Source organism: Ammodytes marinus (assembly GCF_949987685.1).
Source record: "Ammodytes marinus genome assembly, chromosome: 5".
NCBI lineage: Eukaryota > Metazoa > Chordata > Actinopteri > Uranoscopiformes > Ammodytidae > Ammodytes > Ammodytes marinus.
In genome coordinates this window covers 10,485,692-10,507,972 of record NC_137234.1, presented here as the reverse complement: position 1 = coordinate 10,507,972, position 22,281 = coordinate 10,485,692, and the positions used below count along the sequence as shown (strand labels likewise).

The window sequence follows — 22,281 nt, the reverse complement described above, 5'->3', positions numbered from 1 at the left end:
TGCTAATTTATAGTCATTAACACTAGACACAGTTGCACAAACAAAATATGCCGTCAATACTTTTCTTTATCAAATTGTAATGCACAAATATTTTGCTATGGGATAAACTTAAAAGGTGGAGTCAGCGATTCTGGAGAACGCTTGTTGTCAAAATCAATGAATATCTCCTCACAATCAACTACCTGTACGTACTGTGTACTCACTGTGAGAAAATCTGGTGTTAATGCCATCCTAAGCTCTGTAAATGGGCATGTAAACAAAAGGGGCCCGCCGTAGCTAGCAACATGTTTATTTCCAGATTCTTAGCTGAGTATTAACATTAGATTTTTTTTTCAGCACACACACAGTATGGAGCGTAAGCAAACAGATCGTTAGGAGATATTCACTGATTTTGACAAAAGTGATGTTGACAACAAGCGTTCTCCAGAATCACTTCCTCCACCTTTAAGCCAGTCCGTCTACAGGTCGTCTATGTGAGGTGTGATGACCTCTATTCGTACGTGGGCTGAGAATGCCTGCATGGAGTTGGAGAACAAACTTCCCTTCCAAGTCCTCCCAAAGAACTTTCCAAACAAGTTGCAGCGTCTAATTCTTGCCACCCACCACCCAATACTTGCACCAAGCCGCAGGCAGCAGGCAGACAGAAGATCAGAGGCGTGACAAGCAGCTGTCAGGGGAAGCCTGCAGGAGGCTGCAGCAGTGGGTTGACTGACAGCGTTCCCCGTCCCCATTTCTTTGATCTGCCTGGGACTGCCAGTCAGTTAACTGGGACTACAGATGGGCCAGGTGTGGGCAAGCAAGCCAGACAGCTGTCGGAATCTGAAAACTCTAATGGAGCTTTGCAGAACTCATGGAGGAGCCGGGTTGATATGATAGAGCTGGGTAATAAAAAAAAAAAACCTTTAAGTCACTTTTCTGTGATTGATTGGGCTTGCCTAGCTTAATGTCATCAAGTGAATTACACCCAAACGTGTGCGCTCCCACCCATCTGGTGCGCCAGGCAGACAAAAGCTTAAATCTGAATAATTGGAAAATTAATATAATTTGGGACCACAGTGGTATCTGATGATTGGAAGTGAAGAATGGCGGTGGCATCCTTTGATTGACAGGTGCACTGCTTGGGCATTTCAAATGTAAACTTAATTGGATAGATTTGGTCAATTTATTTTGATTACAAAGAAAAACGAAAACAAGCCAGATCAATGAAATACAGCTGAGAGGAGGACAATCCTGCATGCCTGGCTCATTGAGGCTTGATTTATCTTCTCAGGTGGGGCCAAAGTGACAATGAGTATTTAGAGAGCTGTGAATTGGTACATGTAGAGTTGAGTTGCTTGGTTACACAAGTTATTGTGGCATGTCTCCCTGCAGAGGATTGATTAAATCATTTTGAATAAGTATGTGTAAGTCCTTACACAAACAACATTTTTTTTCAATGGTACGTTTGTGCGTGTGTTGTATTGACATAGCTTACCCTGCATTCAAACAGCAGACACCTGCCGGAGGAGTCGCGCACAGCCTTCTGACCCAGCTCCACCAGCTCTCTTCCGCCAAACAGGCAGACAGCTGGTTGGAGACACAAACACATCATCAGCACATAAGCACGAGTGCATTTAAAAATGCATATCGCTGTAAGATGTTCAAGATTTTTATATAAATTGAATTCATAAATTGGTACTACTGAACATATACATATACCTATGCACCTGTTATTTACAGCTCCCTCAGATAAATTGAGTCAAACCAAGTCACAACAAAACCCAGTTAAGCAATGTGACAGAGGAGGTGAAGAAATACCATTAACATGTAGAGAGAGAGAAAGCACCCATCACTGCAACACTAAGGAGAATCCATGTCACATATAAGGATGTGGTAAGATGGGTAAAAATAAAAAATAAATCCACATAAGGCCGTAAGCCTGTGTTTGATGCGCAGTCGGGGTCAAACCGATCCAGACTGATACGAGGTAGGGGAAATGATTGACACTGCAGGGTGGGGGCTCTATCACCAAGCGGTGTATCATGAAAGAGAAGGACTTCTGAAAAACAGCCATTTGACGTTCTACTTGACAGATCATCAAAAAAAAATTCAGACTCAGAACTCCTCCCCGCAAAAGGCCTTGTGCTGCCAGATAAGGGCTTTAATTTGGAGAGCGAATCATGTCTTTGTTGTGCTTAAACTTGCTGCACTCTTCTCTCCAAAGGCGGAGCATGCGTAATTAGCTGTGTGTGTTTTGTCTATACACCTCGTTGAGATAAGTAAGCACAGGGGTGTTGAGTTTAAAGGGGGATTACCTGCTTCGTGTTTATATTGGTGTAACACAGGCAGCAGATTTGGAGTCATACTTTTAAAACCCTTGGTGTTGCCAGCCCCCCAAACCCATGCTGGTAAGTTATGCAGACGCAAGCTGATTAGTATCCAAGACAAATGGTTCCTCGCTGATAAAGAGTTAAACCAGCACCAACGGCAGCAGCAGCAGCAGTGTGTGGGAGTGTGTGGTGAGAAAGTTCTCAAGTGAAGTCAGCTCGCACACGGTGTGGAGTGAGAAATACTATGCATGCATAGAGTCTGCTGCATTTTTCAAAACCATTCATATGGTATGTAAGCAAGTCACAGGTGAGTATTGAAAGCTAATGAATTTTGTTCCATACATTGACTGGCAGCTCTTTCGGCCTTCAAGAAGAAAAATAGATCACATCTCTTTTAAGATTAATTTGGGTTAATAACAGAAGAATCCTGGGGTTGAGAAAAGCTAATATCGCCAGAAATCCATTTTTATTACAAGGGGAATTGAGAGAATATGAGATGCAGAGGGCTGCGGTGAGGAGGCTAATGAGAGTTCATTGCTGAACTCAGAGTCTTGTGAGGAAAAAAACAGAGCCTCCATGTAGATATGTGATGAAACAGAATTATTTATCTAGCAAGAACATATCGGAGCTCAATAGTTAAAAAAAAAGAAAAAAATTAAGAAAAGGGACACAAAAGAGACACTATCGCCCAAGATCATTTCAGGCATTTAACATTTCTTTGTTCTTCACTTTTCTCACAGCCTCGACATGTCTTTTCCACAAATAGGAACTCCTTTATACATCACATCGCAGCTACCCCAGATTTACTGGCTTCTTGTCTGTGTGACTGGTGGCCATCTGTGTTTTGAAGCCAGCTAGTGAATAATAGATTAGTCCATGTATATGCAAAAGGTTGGACTCATCTCAAGAGGCATGTTAGGAGGAGGTAGCTTAGCAACACAGCAGAGCCCTGGTCAATTGTCAGGCAGCCCTTGTGGGGGCGTGATGCGTTCTCTAAATCTGGTGGTGTTGGTGGTGGAGCTTGTTTTGCTGTTGCTTATTGTGCCGGTGATTGTGTGATTGTGTGTGTGTGTGTGTGTGTGTGTGTGTGTGTGTGTGTGTGTGTGTGTGTGTGTGTTCGTGTAGGAGGGTGACGAGGTCAAGGGTACTCCACTCACGCTGGCACTCCTTGCAGCAGGCACCCTTTACATAAGCAGGCGCTGTGCCCGCCGGGCACTGAGGGGGAGGGCAGGAGATGGCCTCACATTGCACTGTGCCATTCTGTTGATGAGAGAGAAACACAACACATTGTTTAAAGAGTGACTGGATTTGAAGGGGCTGATACTGATATTACATTGATATCACGGGAAGAAAAATATCTGATAACATTTCTTCAGGTATTATCTTTTTCACTTATTTTTAAAAAGGATGCCAAGAATTGTGACCATGACAGTTACTGATCTTGAGACATTTCACAAAAAGAAACTTTTCTGTGCTTTCTCTAGTGGTATCACAATTTCTAAAGAAATAGGCAAATAGTTATTTTCAATTCATTGTGTTATTTTACATTACTTTGCCACTCGTGTTGTTCTTATACATCAGCAGCGGCTCATGACTGGTCAGTCTGTAATTACCAGCGTTCCAAGTCGCTATGGTCAATCAGATATTCTTAAAATTAATACTTGTGCCTTTGCAGCTTTTTCCCATCACCACACACACCACACATATGCTTTTAAATATGCTAAAAGGTTGGATTCTGACAGAAATCAATCGAGGGTACTGTAAATCTACTCAGTAGTACCGTTGGTTTTCCACATCACTGTATTTCTCATACATTTCAATGCTATCTCCCGTTCGTCGGCGTTTCCCTGTGCCTGTAATTAACATTGCTTCCACGGTTGAAAGCACTGTGACAGCAACATCAACGAAAACTGATCCACATAATTGATAACATCTTAATGCATGACCTTTGAATTTTTAAAGGTCACAGTTAATTGCCACACATAAGGTAAGGAACATATCCCATCTAATTCCTTAATTGCAGCGCGGGAACGGCAACACAGCGTTCCTAGCGAATGAAGCGATCTCATTGGTTGAGTGAGCAGAACAAATCCCTGATGATAATTATCATCTGTCAAGAGCAATTAGGTTCGGTGCACTGAGAGATATGTGATTTCCAATTTTTTTTTTTTTTTGCATGTTGGTTAGTGGTGTGTACGAAGGCATCTCATTGGCTGGTTGTAGGGTTTCAGTATAGCAGCGAATGAGTTTCATGTTCCTAAAGCTGAGGAGACTGACAGGGGGTGAAATCTGTTTGCTGATTTGGTACAAACCCCTAGATCTCCAATCGCTATTAATTCTCTTTTTGCCAATTATTCACACTTTATGCAGAGCAAAGTAGACCCTTGAGAGAATCAAGCATAACTAAGCACTGTTTTTGTTGTGTCTAATCCGAAGTAACTCTGGTTTTCAATACAGTAGCTTTTCTCGAGTAACTGGGGCAACCCTCCTCTAATGCAAGAAAAGAATGAGAATACAAGCCGTCGACAGTGGGTCGCTGCACTCTGCACCTCCACCCTGCCCAAACACACACACACCCAAATACACCCCCACCTACACACACACACAATTGATGAACAGGGGAGCAAAACAAAAGCCAAGACCTACAATGGGAGCAATGAACGAGAAAATTAAACACACATACACACACACACTCACACACAATGCTTGCACTAAAATACAAAACAACACACTGTGTTGCAGACCTGATAAAAAATGCATGTTCTCCCTGTCTGTATTGCTCTGACATACACACACATGCACACGCACACACATACCTAACACAAATGTACCTACACATTCACACAAATGGACATACACACATCTATTTATTTTATGACACACTCACATGAATTTATGAATGAAATAACCACACAATCACACTTAGTATGACAATAACATTACTCCAGATTCCGTACACACGCGCACACACACACACACACACACACACACACACACACACACACACACACACACACACACACACACACACACACACACACACACACACACACACACACACACACATACTTAATTAAAATTGCATGCCCTCCAATGCTCTTTACTACTCAAATATACACACACACACACACACACACACACACACACACAGTCAAGCACCCGTGTACGAATCCCCACCGAGCATGTGCAGTTCCTGCAGCCATCTGTCCAGCCCTCGTCCTCCCTGTAGACGACCCCCTTGACGCTGCAGGTTCTCTCACAATAGCAGCCATCCAGCCCATTCATCTTCTCCTCCGCCCTGGACAGCTGCTCACGCCATCCCCCCCACCAGCCCGGAATGAAGACGAAAAAAACAAAGGCAAAGGAGGAGAGAAGATGAGTCAGCCATGATGTGTGTCTATATTCAAATGTAGAAAGAGTTTCAAAAGCGAACCGACAGCATCACAAAAGTAAGTCATTAGACACCATTAACACCATTCACGCCCGATCTTTGCATCAGAACAGAAAAGACTACGACAATGGCCGACGTCGAATGTGAATATGTCACTGACCGCCTGTTGCAATGAATGGTAATGAAAGCATCACATTAGCATGTGGATATTGTACGCTACAGCACAATTAGCAGTTAACATTAACGGTTCTTTTTAAAGCGGTGATTGCTGTCCATGTTTAAGATGATGTGGACTGACTGTGCAATTCAGACCCATTATGATAACACATGACTTTACCTTGCTGGATGTTTTAGCAAGGATATCCTGCAGTTCCATGATTTTCTGCACAAGTCCGTGGAAATCGTTGCAGGTTGGGCATGCTGAGACACAAGAGACAATAGAGAATACTTTAATTTTGTACAATTTACACAATAACATGCATTCATCATCATATAGGAATATTGAAAATGAAGACAGCCTAACAGTTTAACATGTTGCAGAGGATTCTTTTAATAAATAGGGATTTAACAGATTTATTTTAGTTTAACTTAGATAAAAATAGAATCTATAACTCCATATTACACAAATCCTGGCTAGAATTGGTTTAAAAAATTACTATGTATAGCACAAATACTCGGTATTTTACAATTTTTTTTATTTCACTACTGTCTTTTTACATCACTTCTGTCTTTAAGGGACACAAGCAGCAGCGCACAGCAATTTCTCTCTTCATTTTTCTATAACTGGGAACCTACTTTGAGGTGTATTCTCAGCAAGAGGAGCTCATTTACTTTATAACTGCAGTAAGCAGTGTCCTCTGGCACCCTTTGGTTGTGCCGGGACATACATTTCATATTCAAATTATTTCAAAGAGAAGCAGTTCATCTGCAACCAACTGGATAGTTAGCATGAGCTGCAATGGCCACTGTAGTGGAACAGGCATTACAAAATAGAGGTAAGCCGCATTTTGTCGAAGTTATGGTAAAAATACATAAAAGACATGCCAGACTTCTGCAGGAGAAACTTTTGAGATTCTTCATTTTTCTGAGTGATTGACTTTTTCCAAGACATTTAATTTACCAAAGTTTTGTTGAGGGAAGAATTGTTCCCCTATTGCAGAGCTTTTTTAAAGCTGTTCTACTCCAGTGAGTACAGTCTTTCAAGAATTTAAATAAAAAAAAATCATTGCAGTGCAATCAAGTGCCAAGCAAAATAAGCACAAGGGGATCATTTAAATTAAATTGAACACAAATGCTTTCCTCAATGTGTTAGGCAAGATACTAACTGCACTCACTTCTGTTCAGATCCGGACACTGTGAGATGTAACCCTGTGGCATCACCAGGATCTCCACGTCCTGCATCACTCCCTGCGCACAAAAACAAACACACACACACACACACACACACACACACAAGACCAAACTTTTATCAAATCCAGAAGAATAACACTTCACAGACAGGCAATAGGCATGAGATGAAGCATGCTAATATACAGTAAGTGGATAAGGACCCAGAGGGAGACGGTTAGGTTGCTGTCTAAGTGTGTATATGGTACATTTTCCACATGAGCTAACATGTGTTACCCAAGTGTATGCAGGACATGATGCAAACACAAAACCAACAACCCTGTTCATGGCGGCTTCGGTAAATGTCGCCGCAATCATAAAAAAACGGAACACAGTGAACCGGCAGTAAATCTGGAGCTGGTACAAATTAATTTGTTTCCATCTGTGGGAGTGACAGACGGAGAAGTTAGTCGTGAGAGAACATGTCTGCTCGGATGAATCATCTCATAACCGGGCACCAGCAGGAAGTTAAGTGAACCAATGATGTGGGAGTTTTGAGTAGCTAGATTGAATTCCTATTTTTCCTCGTCACCCTCTGATAAGCATAAACAGGAGATAGAGATTCAATTTGATTCATAAGACCCAATTGATAGCTATTTTCAATCCTGTGGTCGAACCCTCCATACACAATAAGCACAAGGATACTATGTCGCCATGGCAACCTGGCGCCCATGTAGAACAATTTGCTACATCATCATACTGTTTGAAACAGCACACTGCTGATATAGCACTGAAATGATGTCACTACAAAAGTAGGCTAAAATATATGTAGCCACCTCACGATGTGTGTGGATTGTGAAGAGACCATTTACGAGAGATGTGAAGCATAGGTGCAGTTACTACTACCGGTAGTGTGATTTTTCTCGTCTCCAGCTGACACCCACGTACAGACAGTCAGTGCCTGTTTGCCTGTGAGCGTGCTAGTAGTATGAGCGCATATGTACTAATGAAGCAGTGTGTTTTAAAGGAAGACAAGCCTTCCATAGCCACTAATCAAGGCTTCAGAGAGCAGCGAGAGGAGAGATGCCGCTACGTGACAAGATTAGCGGGTGACCTCCGTGGCTCCTTTCATCTACCAATTAACACAGAAGAAATTCAACAGCCTGGACACAATGTGTAAAGCGTTAACACAGGCACACACCCACACACACAAACGCACACGCACGCACGCGCGCACACACACACACACACACACACACGCGCGCGCAGACACACACACACACACACACAGAGCCAGTCACCAGCAGACTGATTAAAATAGTTATGGTTGCTTGTAAGCTGACATCGTGCACCGACCATGTCTCCCCAGGTGGTGAATTTACGACTGCAGTCCAGTCTGGGAGAGGCGATACATGTCTCCCTGCCTGATAAATAATTCTATAGACTAAACTTAATGAGCGTAGTCCAGAGGCTATTTAATGATTTCTCTTCCCAAATCAGCGATGTGGGGGTTGCTGAGATAATTGCACAGGGCTTAGATGCAGACTCAGGCAAAGGCAGGGAACAAACAATGACAATAAAAAAAAAAAAATTGAAAAAAGGAAAGTCAATTCCTAGGGTGGAGGCAGAACAATCCTCACATTAAAATGGTAAGCCTTGAGAAATGCGCGCAATTAAATCCTACAGCTATAATAAATAAGAAGCAAACAAGCCAAACAAACAGGGGAGGAAGACACAGCAGTACACACAGACTGCGAGTGAGCACACAGGGGGCTAAAAGCCGAGATGCATTACTTGTTCCATGCCATTCTGAATCATTTATCGCATATCAGGGAAAAAGGCATCAACATGTTTGAGTACTGAGAGGAGTTAGTTTGTACGCAGGCGCTAACCTTGAAGAAGCCATGAGCGGCGTTTCTCTGTCCGAGCCAGAAGGAAGCGTCCTCGGGTATGTCCATATAAGGGACCTCCACCACCCGCTCGTAGATCCTGCAGGACATAAAAACACAATGCGCATAAGAATCCCCTTGCAGCTTATGAGTTCTGTTTATGATTTTGAATTACTTTAATTTTCTAACTTATAACAACAACCATTTTCCACCCGCATGCACGGCACAGGTCTTGCCCGGTTAAATCCTTGTGTCAATTCTTTCCCTAAGGAGGGTAAAGATAGCCACATGCTCTGTGTGAGTCACATGGCGTTGCCGTCTGCTTCTATTATCCTGCCAGGATGCTTCTTCACACACAAACAGTAACAAACCCCTACCATACAACAGATGATGCAGTTCAACCCAACGTGCACAGAGACCTGCATTAGACCCATTTACTCTATATAGACGAGATAGAGGTTGCTCTCTGGATGTCGCTGTATGCAGAGACTCAAGTCTGTGGTGTATTTCCATTCACTTAACCTACTAAACCACAGAATTACATCTAATTACACTGAATAATTACCCATTAAGTTTGAGTTCCATCTTGGACTTTCAGTCCATTTGTATGCTTGCACCTCTTCTTTTCTCTCTCTCTCCTTCCACTTCCAAGGAATTGGGTCAATGAATTTGTGTGTGGTGTATAAATGGGTCTAAAACATTTAGAGCAACTGTATAAGTCTCCTTTCTAAGGACTGTTTTGTTCTTCGATAATAACAGAAGAGCAGTAAGGTCCCCATCAACAATACAGCATTTGAGACTTTCCTGCCAAAGCTGGCATCTACAATGTTTTTTTGCACGTTTTTCATTAATTGAAATGCCAAACTTTAACTTTTATCAAAACAAGAGATTCTATGTGACAGCTACAGATGTAATATTAAAGTGGAGAATGTGTGGATCCCATTGTTACTCCCAAATCTACCAGCCCTTTATCATTTCATGTCATATCTGATAAATGCAATTCATCCCCAGCAGCATCTTACCTGTTGCAGTCTATGTGTAGAATGACATGAGAGGCGCTTACAGCCACAGAGACCTTGTGCCACTGGCCATCAGCCAGGCTGTAAGGGAAGACCTCAGTGTGCGCCTGTTGGCCTTTGGTACGATAGTGAAGACGAATCTCACTGCGCTGGCCACTGCTCTCCAGCTCCAGGAACCTGTCAAAATAAAAGCACCAGCCACGGTTTATCTGATAATCTGCATGCCTTGCATTGTACATTATTGTTGCATTAAAATCGTATTACTGAAAGCAAATCCTAATTTCTCACAAATCCTCACCATGCATGGATCACCAAATTGTCTAAACTCAGGGAACCTCTGGGCCGCAGCTCAGAGGTATAAACATGTCACTCATCTTCCAAGTCGTGCCTGCACCCATATTTCTGTCAGATTTGCAACACTATTTAGAATGTCTTAATCACATCACTACTCAAGCGGAATAGCACTATGTATGGCGGTTAAGTGCAACATCAGCAAACACAGAACAAAAGCTCCCGTGCGGAGGTTCAACTCTTTTTACATTGGCGTATTAGTATTCTCACAGACTCCTCTTGTACCGCACAACTGCGATCCACCCAGCAGAGTGACACTAATGGAAGGAGCCGCCGTTAAAGACAGACTTATTTAAACTGGCTGGAAACATTATTCATAAAGAAAAATAGACACAAGAGTAGCAGTGGAATTGATTTATCTGCAAACCAAATCTAATAGATTTACTCTCCGCGCGTGCACATCAATCCCTGCTCCATAAACGCACTAGCTAAGACTTCTGACGCTGAATTTAGACCTTTTTTACTATGTTTCCAAATGAAACCATGCAGTGCTGCTTTGTTGCATGTGAGTAGCTGGGAAAGCTAATCAGCAGAGGGGGGGAAAGTCATTAACATCCCTGTGAGCTCCTCTCAGGACTGACTTTAATGTAGAAACCCGCTCAATCAACGCATTACGCGGGATTCAGATTGCCGTTTTGATCATCCAACGGCTCAGCTACCACACATCTAATGGGAAAACATTGGCATGCTAACGGCAGATAGCATCTCATCAGTTTTCCATCCACGACTGCAGACTCAATGTTTGGATCGTTGGTGGACTGTGAATAATACGCTGGCATACCAGGTTGATTTGCTTTGCTTACTACACTGTTGTGTAAACCATCCCAATGCTTTTCATCAAAATGCAAATATTCATGTTTCGATCAAAACATTACTGCTGTTGTAACAAGGCAGAGCGTGGAAAATGTAGGAAGCATCCTTAACTCTGACTGTATTAGCTTTACTGTCCTGTGCTCCATGTGCCATTGTGGGCTGTGGTTCTGTCTCGCACTGCTAAATTACGCATCTCAAATTAACTTCACAGTATTTAAATGTTTGCCAGAATCTGCATTATCACAGTTTTTCACATTATATACAGGCAAGGATTTGAATTTGTGATCATGGCAGTTAAATAGGCTTTTTGGAAATATGTCAGCTAAAAAAAGTGTGTTATATTTTGATTGGATGGCCTGGGCTACCCTTTTTTCTATGTAACATAAGTTGAGATGTGAGAAGATCATATACAGTACCTGTGCTCAGAATGATGGATGGAGAGGATCACCCCGGAGTTGAGGTGATCTTGTTTGAGAGTCACCAGCACAGTAAACTCATTCTTGCCTCTCAACTTCTGGACCATTCTCTCAGAGACGTCAACAGGAGCCACCACTTCCCTGGAGGACCCTAGAATGAGGAGAGAAAACCTCTGATATTATTCAAATGGATAAATGGGAAATTGGCGGCAGTTATTTAGCGCTCTTATCCAAAGCGCTTTACAAAATTGCCACCTATTCATGCACACGCACACGCACACACACACACACACACACACACACACACACACACACACACACACACACACACACACACACACACAGACTACCGACACACAAAGGGAGGAAAGCTACCACGGAATGTGCTGCCCTAACCATCGGGAGCAGTCTGGGTTTCAGCGTCTCTGCTGAGGACACTTCAAGCCGTGAACAGGAGGACCTGGAGTTTAACTGGATTAAGCTGCTAGCTATTAGAAATATTATGGCTATTTCAATGAACTATACTATTAAGAGACATTTCCTCATGGGAGAAACCTAATGACAATAAAAACAAGACGGAAAATGTATTTTTTATATGTAGGCTATTCTTTATTAACCCCATAAAGACTCTTTAAAGTTACACATCACAGCTTCAGCTCAAGGTTACTTATGAATATGAATTTGAAATACTAAAACACATCAGAACATTACAGTGAATTAAGATGAGCAATTTTACATTGATACTGCTAAAAAGGCATTTTCTCAACTTAAAATTACCTACATGCTCTCAGTAAAATGAACACCAGAGGTCTATTTTATTTAATTGTATGAAAAATAGATTTCTAGAATGAGTACATGATGGTGAAATATGCTGTAGTGTACGTAACGTGTCAAGATATGTAGTATTAAAAATGGGAAATGTGGTATTTTATTAACCGGCCACATGCTGTAAATATTTTATGTATTCACATAAACTCTAGGAGAGTTTGAATGTATAAATGTGAAATGAACTCCAAACCAACTAAACATGCATGATGTGTTTAAAAACGTCAAGAAGATGTGTCATATTGGTGTACTTCCTGTAAAAATTGTTCATAGCTCTAGTCAACATTTGATACATATTTTACAGGGCTCAAACTTGTTTCCCCAACAAACCCACTTCATTTAAACTTTAGGAAGCTACACGTCAAACACTATCTACTCATCCAATAACGCTTCTAAAATCATTTCAACCTCAAGACTTCTTAAAATAATAATGATGTTTTTTTCAAATTCATGGGTTTTAGGAAAGTAGCCAGACACTCTGAAGCTTGAGTGTTTTCAAGATGATGTCATCCACTCGTTTAAACCATTAGATAACAACCATTTTTTTCTCTCGCAATATACACTTTTTTTGATTGTACCAGCTAGCTAGCCAAAGATTGTGTTTGGTGTAAGGCTTGAGATAGGAAGCCGATGGATATTGGCAAGAAGAAGCTAAAGGCTAATGTTTGCTGGTTTGGATGGGAGGGCATTTTTCTGTGTAGTTAGCTCGTAAACTCCTGTTCCCACCGGTGTGACCCCTCCCTCGTCTCCAACTCCACACTAGCCCTCCATGCTACTTTAATGGAAGCTATCAATAAATGATGGCGTTTCTCAGAAGCAATCACATCAAAGAGTTCACTTCCAGCTGCAAGATGCCCTGGCACATTCAAGCGCTCCAGGAAGCTAGCGTGGCAGCTCCTCCTCAGTGTATTACCATTACTTACAGCTGGTGGGAGTAGCCAATTAACACAATGCAAACGCAAAACAGCCAGCAGTGCCATGATGAAGACTGGCAATACACAGTGTAGCCTACTCATCGGATGACGGCATGCTGAGAATACTGTCTGTGTGGACTTGCTTGGGCTGTCTATGCTAGACTTTGAAGCCCATCAGCGACACATTTTGAGTCATTTTCTGTCAAAATAAAAAAAGTGCTCAGCAGAGGAGATGCAAAGGACACAGTTTCATGCATATTGCATTGCCAGCGGAGTAACATTCCAGTGTCATTGGCAGACGAGGGACAGATGGTCCAATGACTGCTACAGGACCTCTGCCTAGCAATAATCTGCTGCCATGGCCAGATCCCACTCTAAATAACCAAATCAAAATCACCACTGCTGACATAATCATTTGCAATTTATTTTTCGTTTTAGGGTGTGTTTTCATCCAAATTACTGACCTGTTATTCAAGCTAAAATTGTTTTTTTTTTTACATTCAGTTTGATTTTTTGTTATCTTTTTAGAAATTCTCTGAAGCAAAGTTGAACTCAGGCCTTTACAGGATTTACAACGACTACGACAATATTTGTGGTCAGACTATTGCCGTGGCATGTGTTGAACATGAAAGTGCACTGACATCTCAATCATGGGGGAAATGAGCGCAGTGGGAGCAGGTGTCAGGGCGGGGTCCACACTGAGAGAAGGCTGATGAGGCAGTGAAGGGGGTGGGGGGGATGTTGTGAGGACAGAGGAACCTCTACCACTGGTCTATACTTTGGTCCAGAGCTTGGCAGCCACAAGCCTTTGATCAATGAGTGGTTGACTCTCATCAACCACTCTTTATACTGGGAGCGGAATGGGGGGCTGCCTCAAATGGGACTATGGGGGATTGGAGGGCGGACGCATCTTCTCAATTAGATGGAGTGATGAGATTGGTGTGTGTGGAGATGCCTGTTTGAAAAGCACAATGATGGTCTCAATCCTTCTTTACAGGCACTCAAACGAAGATTAAGACAGCCACAGCAGTAACAGCTCTGAATTCTAAAAAACATACATGAACGAGCAGGAGATGAGTTTGTGCTATGATGAGAAAGGCCAGTATTCCTTTCTCCCAAATCAATGTGGCCCTCCCCGATGCTCGATTATCTATTGGCAGGCGCCATGGACGGGCCAGCCACCTGCTTCTAATAACCACTCTGATGGGAGATACTGACACAAAATAGCTTGAAAATGATGATCGTGCTCATATCATTACAATCAGCATAACACAGCTCTTGTCATCTATCCCAGTTGTGTACAGGCCGATTGTGAGAATTTTTTTTTTAGACATATACAGAGTTGTATGAGCTGACTGGAGATCTCCAAAAAGCCTCCAGCTCAATAGCATGGCTAGGATGCGCAGTTTTGGACTACAACCTAATCTTAAATCTGGGGTACGTTGCGCTTTAATGGTTACACTCAGGCCGCATCCCTCCGCTTCACTTCTAATCTCAAACTTTCTAATATGGTTTTATTTTGTCTGACCCCTACCCACACAGCCCTAATCCCCCCACACTTCCATCACTGCATTATCATGGAAGTACATTGGCAGCACTGCACCAATCACTTGCTCACACATTTAGCATTTAGAAGAGGTGCCCCGCGGCACAGCTTGAGAGGCCAGATATACCCCGGCTTTGCCACAATCCTTTTCTCACACGCTGTTTGCACTTCTACCTGTATTTTGGAAAATAACTTTTTTTTTGTACTGGAGAGAGGTGTACAGCATCCCCTTTTGTTCAAGCCAAAAACAAGATACTCCTGAAGCAGGTTAAGTATATTTGTGTTATGTGTCAGTTTGGCTTGTAGTTTATTTATTGCCATGAGGAACTTGTGTGACTAAAATCAGTAGTACTGCTATTAGATAAGAAAATCACAGGCTTTTGTATTTGAATAATTTGGACCTTATTTCTGTCGTCCCACAAGTATTGCCAGAATAACATAACACCTCCTCCAACAATTTTGCAAAAAGCAAGCCATCTCTTGACCATTAGAAACAGTGAGCAATCACGAGACTCACAATAAACACGGAGACAGTAGCAGGAATAAACACAGTGACCCAATCAGCAGCGATAGGGACAACATACTTGCTTTACCCAGGTAAAAAAAGGCACTACTTTTCTTATTCTTATTGCATAATGTTTCCCGTTAGAGGAAATGACCTAGCATATTTCAAACAACACATTCGCCGCCGGCTTGAGTGCAGAGAAGGATACGTGTGGGAGGGTAAGGCAAGAAGAGAATATCTCTCCAGTGGGATTACAGTAATGATAAACTCTCCAGGGGCAGCAAACACCAAACCCTTCATTACTGTCCACACACACACACACACACACACACACACACACACACACACACACACACACACACACACACACACACACACACACACACACACACACACACACACACACACACACACACACATCTGCGTCGGTGACCACATATAGACGGCAACATGGGCAGACACACACACACAGATGCTAGAGCACATATACATTGTGTCTGGCCTGCAGCTTTCAAACAAACGTTGAGTCAACACAAAGAGAGAGAGAGAGCGAGGGAGAGAGAGAGGGAGAGAAGGACACCAAGTTATGCAGAAACATGGGCTAATACAAAGATAAATGCACAGACATACACACGCACTCGTACACAAACATACAATCGGCTACTAAAAGCTGGTGGCTACTGCTCCTGAATATTCTAGTCAATCTGCATGCAACGGGGCCCTCTCTCCCCCTCGCTCTGTGTCTCCGCTCTCCTGGAACAAATACTAAACTGAGCCAAGGGCACCTCCAGGATTGCTTTGGCCAGCAAAATTCCTCCCCCCAATTCTCAGATCACCTCTCCAGTGAGTGACCGCCTGTCTGACATTCACACATACACAGAGCTAATGACAGCCTTCGGGCCACCCAACTGTATAGCTGCCCAGGGGGGATAGAAATACAGTATCTCTCCCTCCCCTGGTCATTGGCCCTGTGTGGAACGTGGGATCAGGCTCGCCTCAGAAAGCAGCAAAGCAAAACAAACTGTAACCGCAGGGAGTTGGGGATAGTCAGTCAGTCAACAGTTTGGAAAGGTGGGGTGACTTTCAGGTCGAAGCAAGATCATTTACTGCAAGATCTACGGCACATATTGAAAGAAGTGTGTACATTTGTTTTTCATTTTGTTTGGTTTATTAAAAAACAAAGAAATAAGCCCAACATTGTGTCCTTTTAAGTCTTATTCTACTAAAATATGACACGCAGAATTATTTCATTTCTTGGAACAAGTCAGAACAGGGCAGATTGTGACACTATAATGCCAAGAAAAATTCTATTTTATTCTAGAAAATTCATGACACATCCTCCTGGTCACGTACCCATTTTTTTCAAAATGGTCTTAATGCAGGACTTCCATGCCTTTAAGTAAAGTGATTCAGTTATAGGTCGCTGTAAACGTTCATGCAGCTGAAGACTATTTTAATATAAGAGATGTGGTACAAATCCAAAATCCTTCTTCTGGGCCAAAATACTGCAGTGCACCTCAAACTAATGTGAGGTTTCTGAAGTCCGAGTTAAACAAATCAGTTGGGTATCTTCTCCAAAGTTACAGTCAACTAACTTTACAATTTCCACTTTGACAAAGTTTTTGGTAACTATCCCTCTGCTGCAGCTCAGCAAGGAAACGCTGTCTGTCTGCAACACAAAGAGAAAATATTACATGAGGAGAAACCCAACTGAATTGTGTGACTCATACCGCAGACGCCTCATATTAACTTCAGCTAATCACTTTATGAAGGGATATCCAGCCAGTTTAGAAAGAAAAAACAATGACAGCTGCTAATATCCCGTGTAATCAATGACTAATGGGCATATATCAGTATTGTTTTCAGACAATAAAAAAAAAAAAAAAGTTAACCTATCAATTAGGCTCTTCACTATCAGGGTGAACATCGGAGAACTTCATATCCTTTTTCAAGGATCATATATTAAAATGAGTCCTACTTAAAGGTATTCATTTCTTAACTCTGAATACATTATTTAAGCTGCTTTAACTTACAATTCAAGAGTGGCATTGTCTTTTTAAGGCCTAATTTAAGGCTAGATTGTTGTACAGGTTTTTACCTCATTAGAAGTTTTCGAATTTTGCAGTGTTTTTACTTTACCTGTACTACACCTTCTGCGCAACAGAATCAGCAATGAGACAAATAACAAAAGAATACACCAAACTTTGGATTCATGGGTGTATTCCATTTGCTAGTTGTGGCTCTGTTTAAAAGCACCTCACAGCATATAGATCATAGAGGTTAAGCATGAGTGTTACACAAACCACTTTTGTCTGTGTTAATTACCTTATTGATTCCTGTAGGTAAATTCTCATTTTGCTCTCATTGCACTTTCTTACAGTATAGCGTTGGCTACAAAAACAGCCCCCATGCTCATTATGAAGCTCCTTTCCTTGATAAACGCTTAAAACTAGGCTCTACAGTTGAAGGACCAAGAGCTGCCCTCCCACCTATTGCATTACATCCTTCTATAGTGCAGTATCCCAGTGTATAGTATGTATACGAGCAGCGCCAGTGCATAGTACGTACCTACAGCGGAAACACACTATTTTCATTCCTATGCAAACACTAATATCTGTTACACACAAACAGACATTAATGCAGACAAACAATATATAGTATCGTATAGTCCCCTCTGCCTTCCTCACTGCTTCACACACATTCACAAGAAAACGTGGACAAACACACACACACACACACACACAAACACACACACACACACACACACTCTCACACACACTCATGATGTTGCTGTATTATAAATGAGTCTCTTCTATCTTGCAGTCAGAGACATAATCACCACAACAGGAACACCTCACCGGCAGTGTTCAAAAAGTCTGAGCGAGAACATGCTTTCCGAGACAGACAGGATTCACATGCACACACACACACACACACACACACACACACACACACACACACACACACACACACACACACACACACACACACACACACACACACACACACACAAAGACAGACAGAGAGATACAATTACAAGGGAGTCTTGCGCTACAGCTGCAAGGATGCTTCTAGCAATTGTGTTGTTTGCACTTCGAACGAGAGTTTTGGTCCGTACGCTAGTAGCCGGAGAGGGAGTGAGTGAATGAGTGAGTGTGGGTGTGCGTACATGTGTGTTGGGGGAAGGGGGAAGGGAGGGAGGGAGTGCTTGTTCTGGGTGTGGCCCCCCTGTGCTCATTTCTATAGACACAGATAGAAATCGGGATGTGGAGATATTAAAAACTGCGAGAGAGGGGAGGGGGAAGTGCTAATGATGTGTGCTGATTTTCGTGTGTGACGTAGCTGAGCATCACCTCAGCATCGGGACATGAGAGGAGCTCTAGCCCGGGGGCTTTTCTCTCTCTCTCTATTATGCCCGTCCCCCAGGTCCACCTCTCCTAATGCCATGCAATGCAGCGCTGACAGCTACCTTCAAAAGGATCAGCAGGGGTGCGCTAAACAGCTATCCCCCCCCACACACACACCCGCCCACAACCTCCACCTACACTGCTAACTGCTCTCCTCTTTTTTCTCCGACACAAAAAAAATATATATAAACTTCGGCAGACAGAGATACATAGCGAACCGAGCAGCACAATTGCTTATCCACACAAACACACACACACACACACACACACACACACACACACACACACACACACACACACACACACGCACACACACACACACACACACACACACACACACACACACACACACACACACAAACTATGCATACATACACACACACACTATACATACACATTTCTATACTGTGAATTGCACTGCTCCTTCTCCTTTTAGCTCTCAGCAGCTACCCCTCCTCCTGCCTCCACCCAGCACCCAGAGATAACAGCCTTCCCTTCGGGCAGGCAGGCAGGCAGTCAGTGGAGAGGACAGCCATGGATATGTTCTGCCTGCTATCTAATGAGCGTCGGAATGTCACCGTGGGCCCTGGTCCCAGCCAGCCAAAGCATCCATACATGTGGAATCAGCACAGTCTATCAAACAGATGGCAGACAGGCAGCTCTCTGCAACCCCCTATTGCTCTCTCTCTCTCTCCCCCCGGTTCTCTCCTTCTCATCTTCTCTCTCTCTCTCTCTCTCCATCTCCCTCTCTCACTCCTTCCTTCCGCATCTCCACAGCTTGTGCCTCTGATTATGTACTATATACTGTATGTCTATGTATGTCTATTTCTGATCAACAAACAAGCAGAGGCCCGGGTCTGCCTTTGCCGGTACGCCTCTCTTCCTGCCTCCCCCTCACCCCAACACAACACCACTGACTTAACATAGACATCCCGAATGAAGAATGGAGGCAAGCCTCGCCATAAATAACAAGGCGCCGCCAGCTCCGCCTGGGTAACTGAACGTACTTAGCAAAAAGGTAATGCAGAGAAATAAAGAGTGTGTAATGACCGAGAAGTTGCCAGTCGTGTTCCTTTCATTTCTATTTCTTTTTTGGCAACAAAAGCGATGGGCGCTTCGTGCAATAACTGCCTTTGTTTCTCTCATGTCCCTCTCTCTCTCTCGTTTTCTGAAACTCTTTCTTGTGGTCTCTCGCTCTCTCCCTCCCTCCCTCCCTCTTGCTACCTGCCTGCCTGCCTGGGTAGAGCACTTCTGAGTGGTGTCTGCACACAGAGAGGACATCAAATGGCAGCTGCCTTCACAGAGATGCTGGAGTTTGCTGCTCCATGCAAGAAGTGCTGCTGTCTCAGCCGACGGTGCAGGGGGAGAATAGAAGATATCAGCAAAGGATAGGAGGGGAGAGGGAAAACTGTCGACAAATGATTCTGGTGTGTTTTTCCCTGTTCCAAAACAACATTATACTTTGGCAGTGGCACATTATGTGATCCATGTTTGAGATGCCACTTGAGAGGAGATTTCAGATGTCGCCCCCGTCTATGGTTTTGCCACTGATCTGAAAATGTCCTCTTCAGCTTCTTCTGGCTGGGCTTTATGACAGACATCTTCCTCCCTGTCTGTGTGTGTGTGTGTGTGGGGGGCGGGGGGGCTGTTAACAATCTCAGTTGGATTGTAATGCGTGTCCGACATCAAATGACAAAGACGTAAGACTGACTCTTCTACACATTCATATGTTGGCCTTTAGAAAGAGTTGAGGCTGCTTATACCCTCCAGATGATCACCAGTGGGGTAGATTCAAGCGAAGGGGCCCATTCCCTCACGTCACACATCTCCGTGAGGCGCACAGGGTTTTTTGTCCCGGGCCTAATCTGATTATGCCCCATTCTGTCCATGATTCCTTGCATGATCCACCCAATCTCTCCCCCTCTGCAGGCCCTGCTCACCCCACTTTTTCATGGGGACCCCAAACTGTGCCTATTGTTGGGGCAGGTGGCAGTCTGAAGGCCCCCCCATAACTAAGTCCTACTATAGAGCGAAACTGCAAATCCATCGTATACACTGCTGGTCTTGTACACAGTTGTGCTACAGACAGACAGAATCATATACAAGTGTACGGGCTATGGTATTATCAGATGATCTGACATTTTCACCAAAAGGCATCCCAGTGGGGGAGCTTATCTGCGGATTACTGGACTGCACCCAGTACAGTCCCACATTATTGGTCTGACAAGTTGTTGAAAGCAAATGTGAAACGGGAACAGACAATCACTTCTTTTCATTCAAAGCAGTTTGGTTCAACGTTGCTTAACATGTCGATCGCATTTTATGTCTAATCTGTTAACAACAGTACAAGGAGTGTGTGTGTGTGTGTATGCGTCTGTGTCACTTTACCCTGGAAGTGGAAAGCTCTCGACTCGCTGTGGAAGCCCTGGACCTGAGTAACTCCATCAAAGCCATCTTCAAGCATTAGTTCATCAAACACGCTGATGCGCAGGGCAGGGTCGACCCCAAAACCTACAAGCAATTTGCAAACACAAGAACAAGATTGTCATTGTTATGAGAAGGCAAGGACACCTGTGATGCTATGCAAAACGTCCTGCTGGTGTCAGGGGAAGCATGGTTACAAGCTATTAGATTGAAGCAGGTCTGATGATTTCTGAGAAGCCCTAGGTGGCAAATGAAAATAATAATACAGATATGTATCTTATCTTGCATGCTACATTTCATGAGGTGGTTAGGCTACTGTATAATCAGTGACAGCCCTGTGTCCTACCTGAGGTGGCGCAAAATATGCCGAGAACCATAAATAGCTGTAATAATCCCATGGTGAATGTGTTCAAATAAAAAAAAGAAAATAATTAGTCCATGTTCTGTCCACTTCCGAGAGACGGTGTTGTTGTTCAATCACATGCGAATGATTTATCACCCCTCGCACAGAAGGCGATCCTACCAATCCCAAATGCCGTGCGGAGGCATCATCACAACTTTAGAAGCCCAACGATGCAACAAAAAAAAGAAGCTAAATCCGAATGGAGAAGATTTAATTTAAAAAATATATAGCGGTGTGACAAAATTATTCCACGTAAGACGGGGTTTGCTCCGTAAGCACCATCCGCCGCGGCACAGGTGGGTAACACAGGAACGCACAAGAGCCAGCAGCCGCCGCCTTACCACCAGCTGAACAGACGCTCCTACAGCAGCGCGAGCGAGAGAGCTGCAGCCGTGGAAGGAGGAGAGGAGAGGAGAGGAGAGAGGGAATATGGGAAAGGAGGGGGCCTGTCGAGGAGTGAGAAGGATAGCAAGAGGGACAATGAAGCCCCCTTGTGGCCCGAGATGAGAGATGCCTTGATGAATCCAGAAACAGGCTGAGCATGTTGATTGCAAATACAGTGCAACTTATTAATCATAAAAAAATTAAAAAAATTAAAATAAAACATCATTTTGGTATGGGTGGGTAAATTCCTTGTCAATTCTCTTGGAAGCATGCATTGCATACAATTATTATTTTGGCAAAATGATGAGTAAAATGATAAGAGTTAATCAATTCCAGTTAAATGATAAGACATAGGCTAG

General features: G+C 43.2%; 1 protein-coding gene across 1 annotated transcript in view; it reads right to left on the bottom strand.

Moving 5' to 3' along the window:
- The window catches only part of nell2a (neural EGFL like 2a), a 73,892-nt gene extending 52,351 nt beyond the window's left edge, over positions 1 to 21,541 (bottom strand). The window contains exons 1-10 of the mRNA XM_080028565.1: positions 21,482 to 21,541; positions 21,100 to 21,222; positions 11,515 to 11,665; positions 9,938 to 10,111; positions 8,919 to 9,015; positions 7,035 to 7,107; positions 6,038 to 6,120; positions 5,487 to 5,615; positions 3,467 to 3,569; positions 1,475 to 1,566 (exon numbers count right to left, since the gene is read on the bottom strand). Of these exons, the coding sequence (XP_079884691.1) occupies positions 1,475 to 1,566; positions 3,467 to 3,569; positions 5,487 to 5,615; positions 6,038 to 6,120; positions 7,035 to 7,107; positions 8,919 to 9,015; positions 9,938 to 10,111; positions 11,515 to 11,665; positions 21,100 to 21,222; positions 21,482 to 21,533 (1,077 nt within the window). The 5' untranslated portion in view covers positions 21,534 to 21,541. The remainder of the gene's footprint in view (positions 1 to 1,474; positions 1,567 to 3,466; positions 3,570 to 5,486; positions 5,616 to 6,037; positions 6,121 to 7,034; positions 7,108 to 8,918; positions 9,016 to 9,937; positions 10,112 to 11,514; positions 11,666 to 21,099; positions 21,223 to 21,481) is intronic.
- Positions 21,542 to 22,281: the final 740 nt, after the last annotated feature.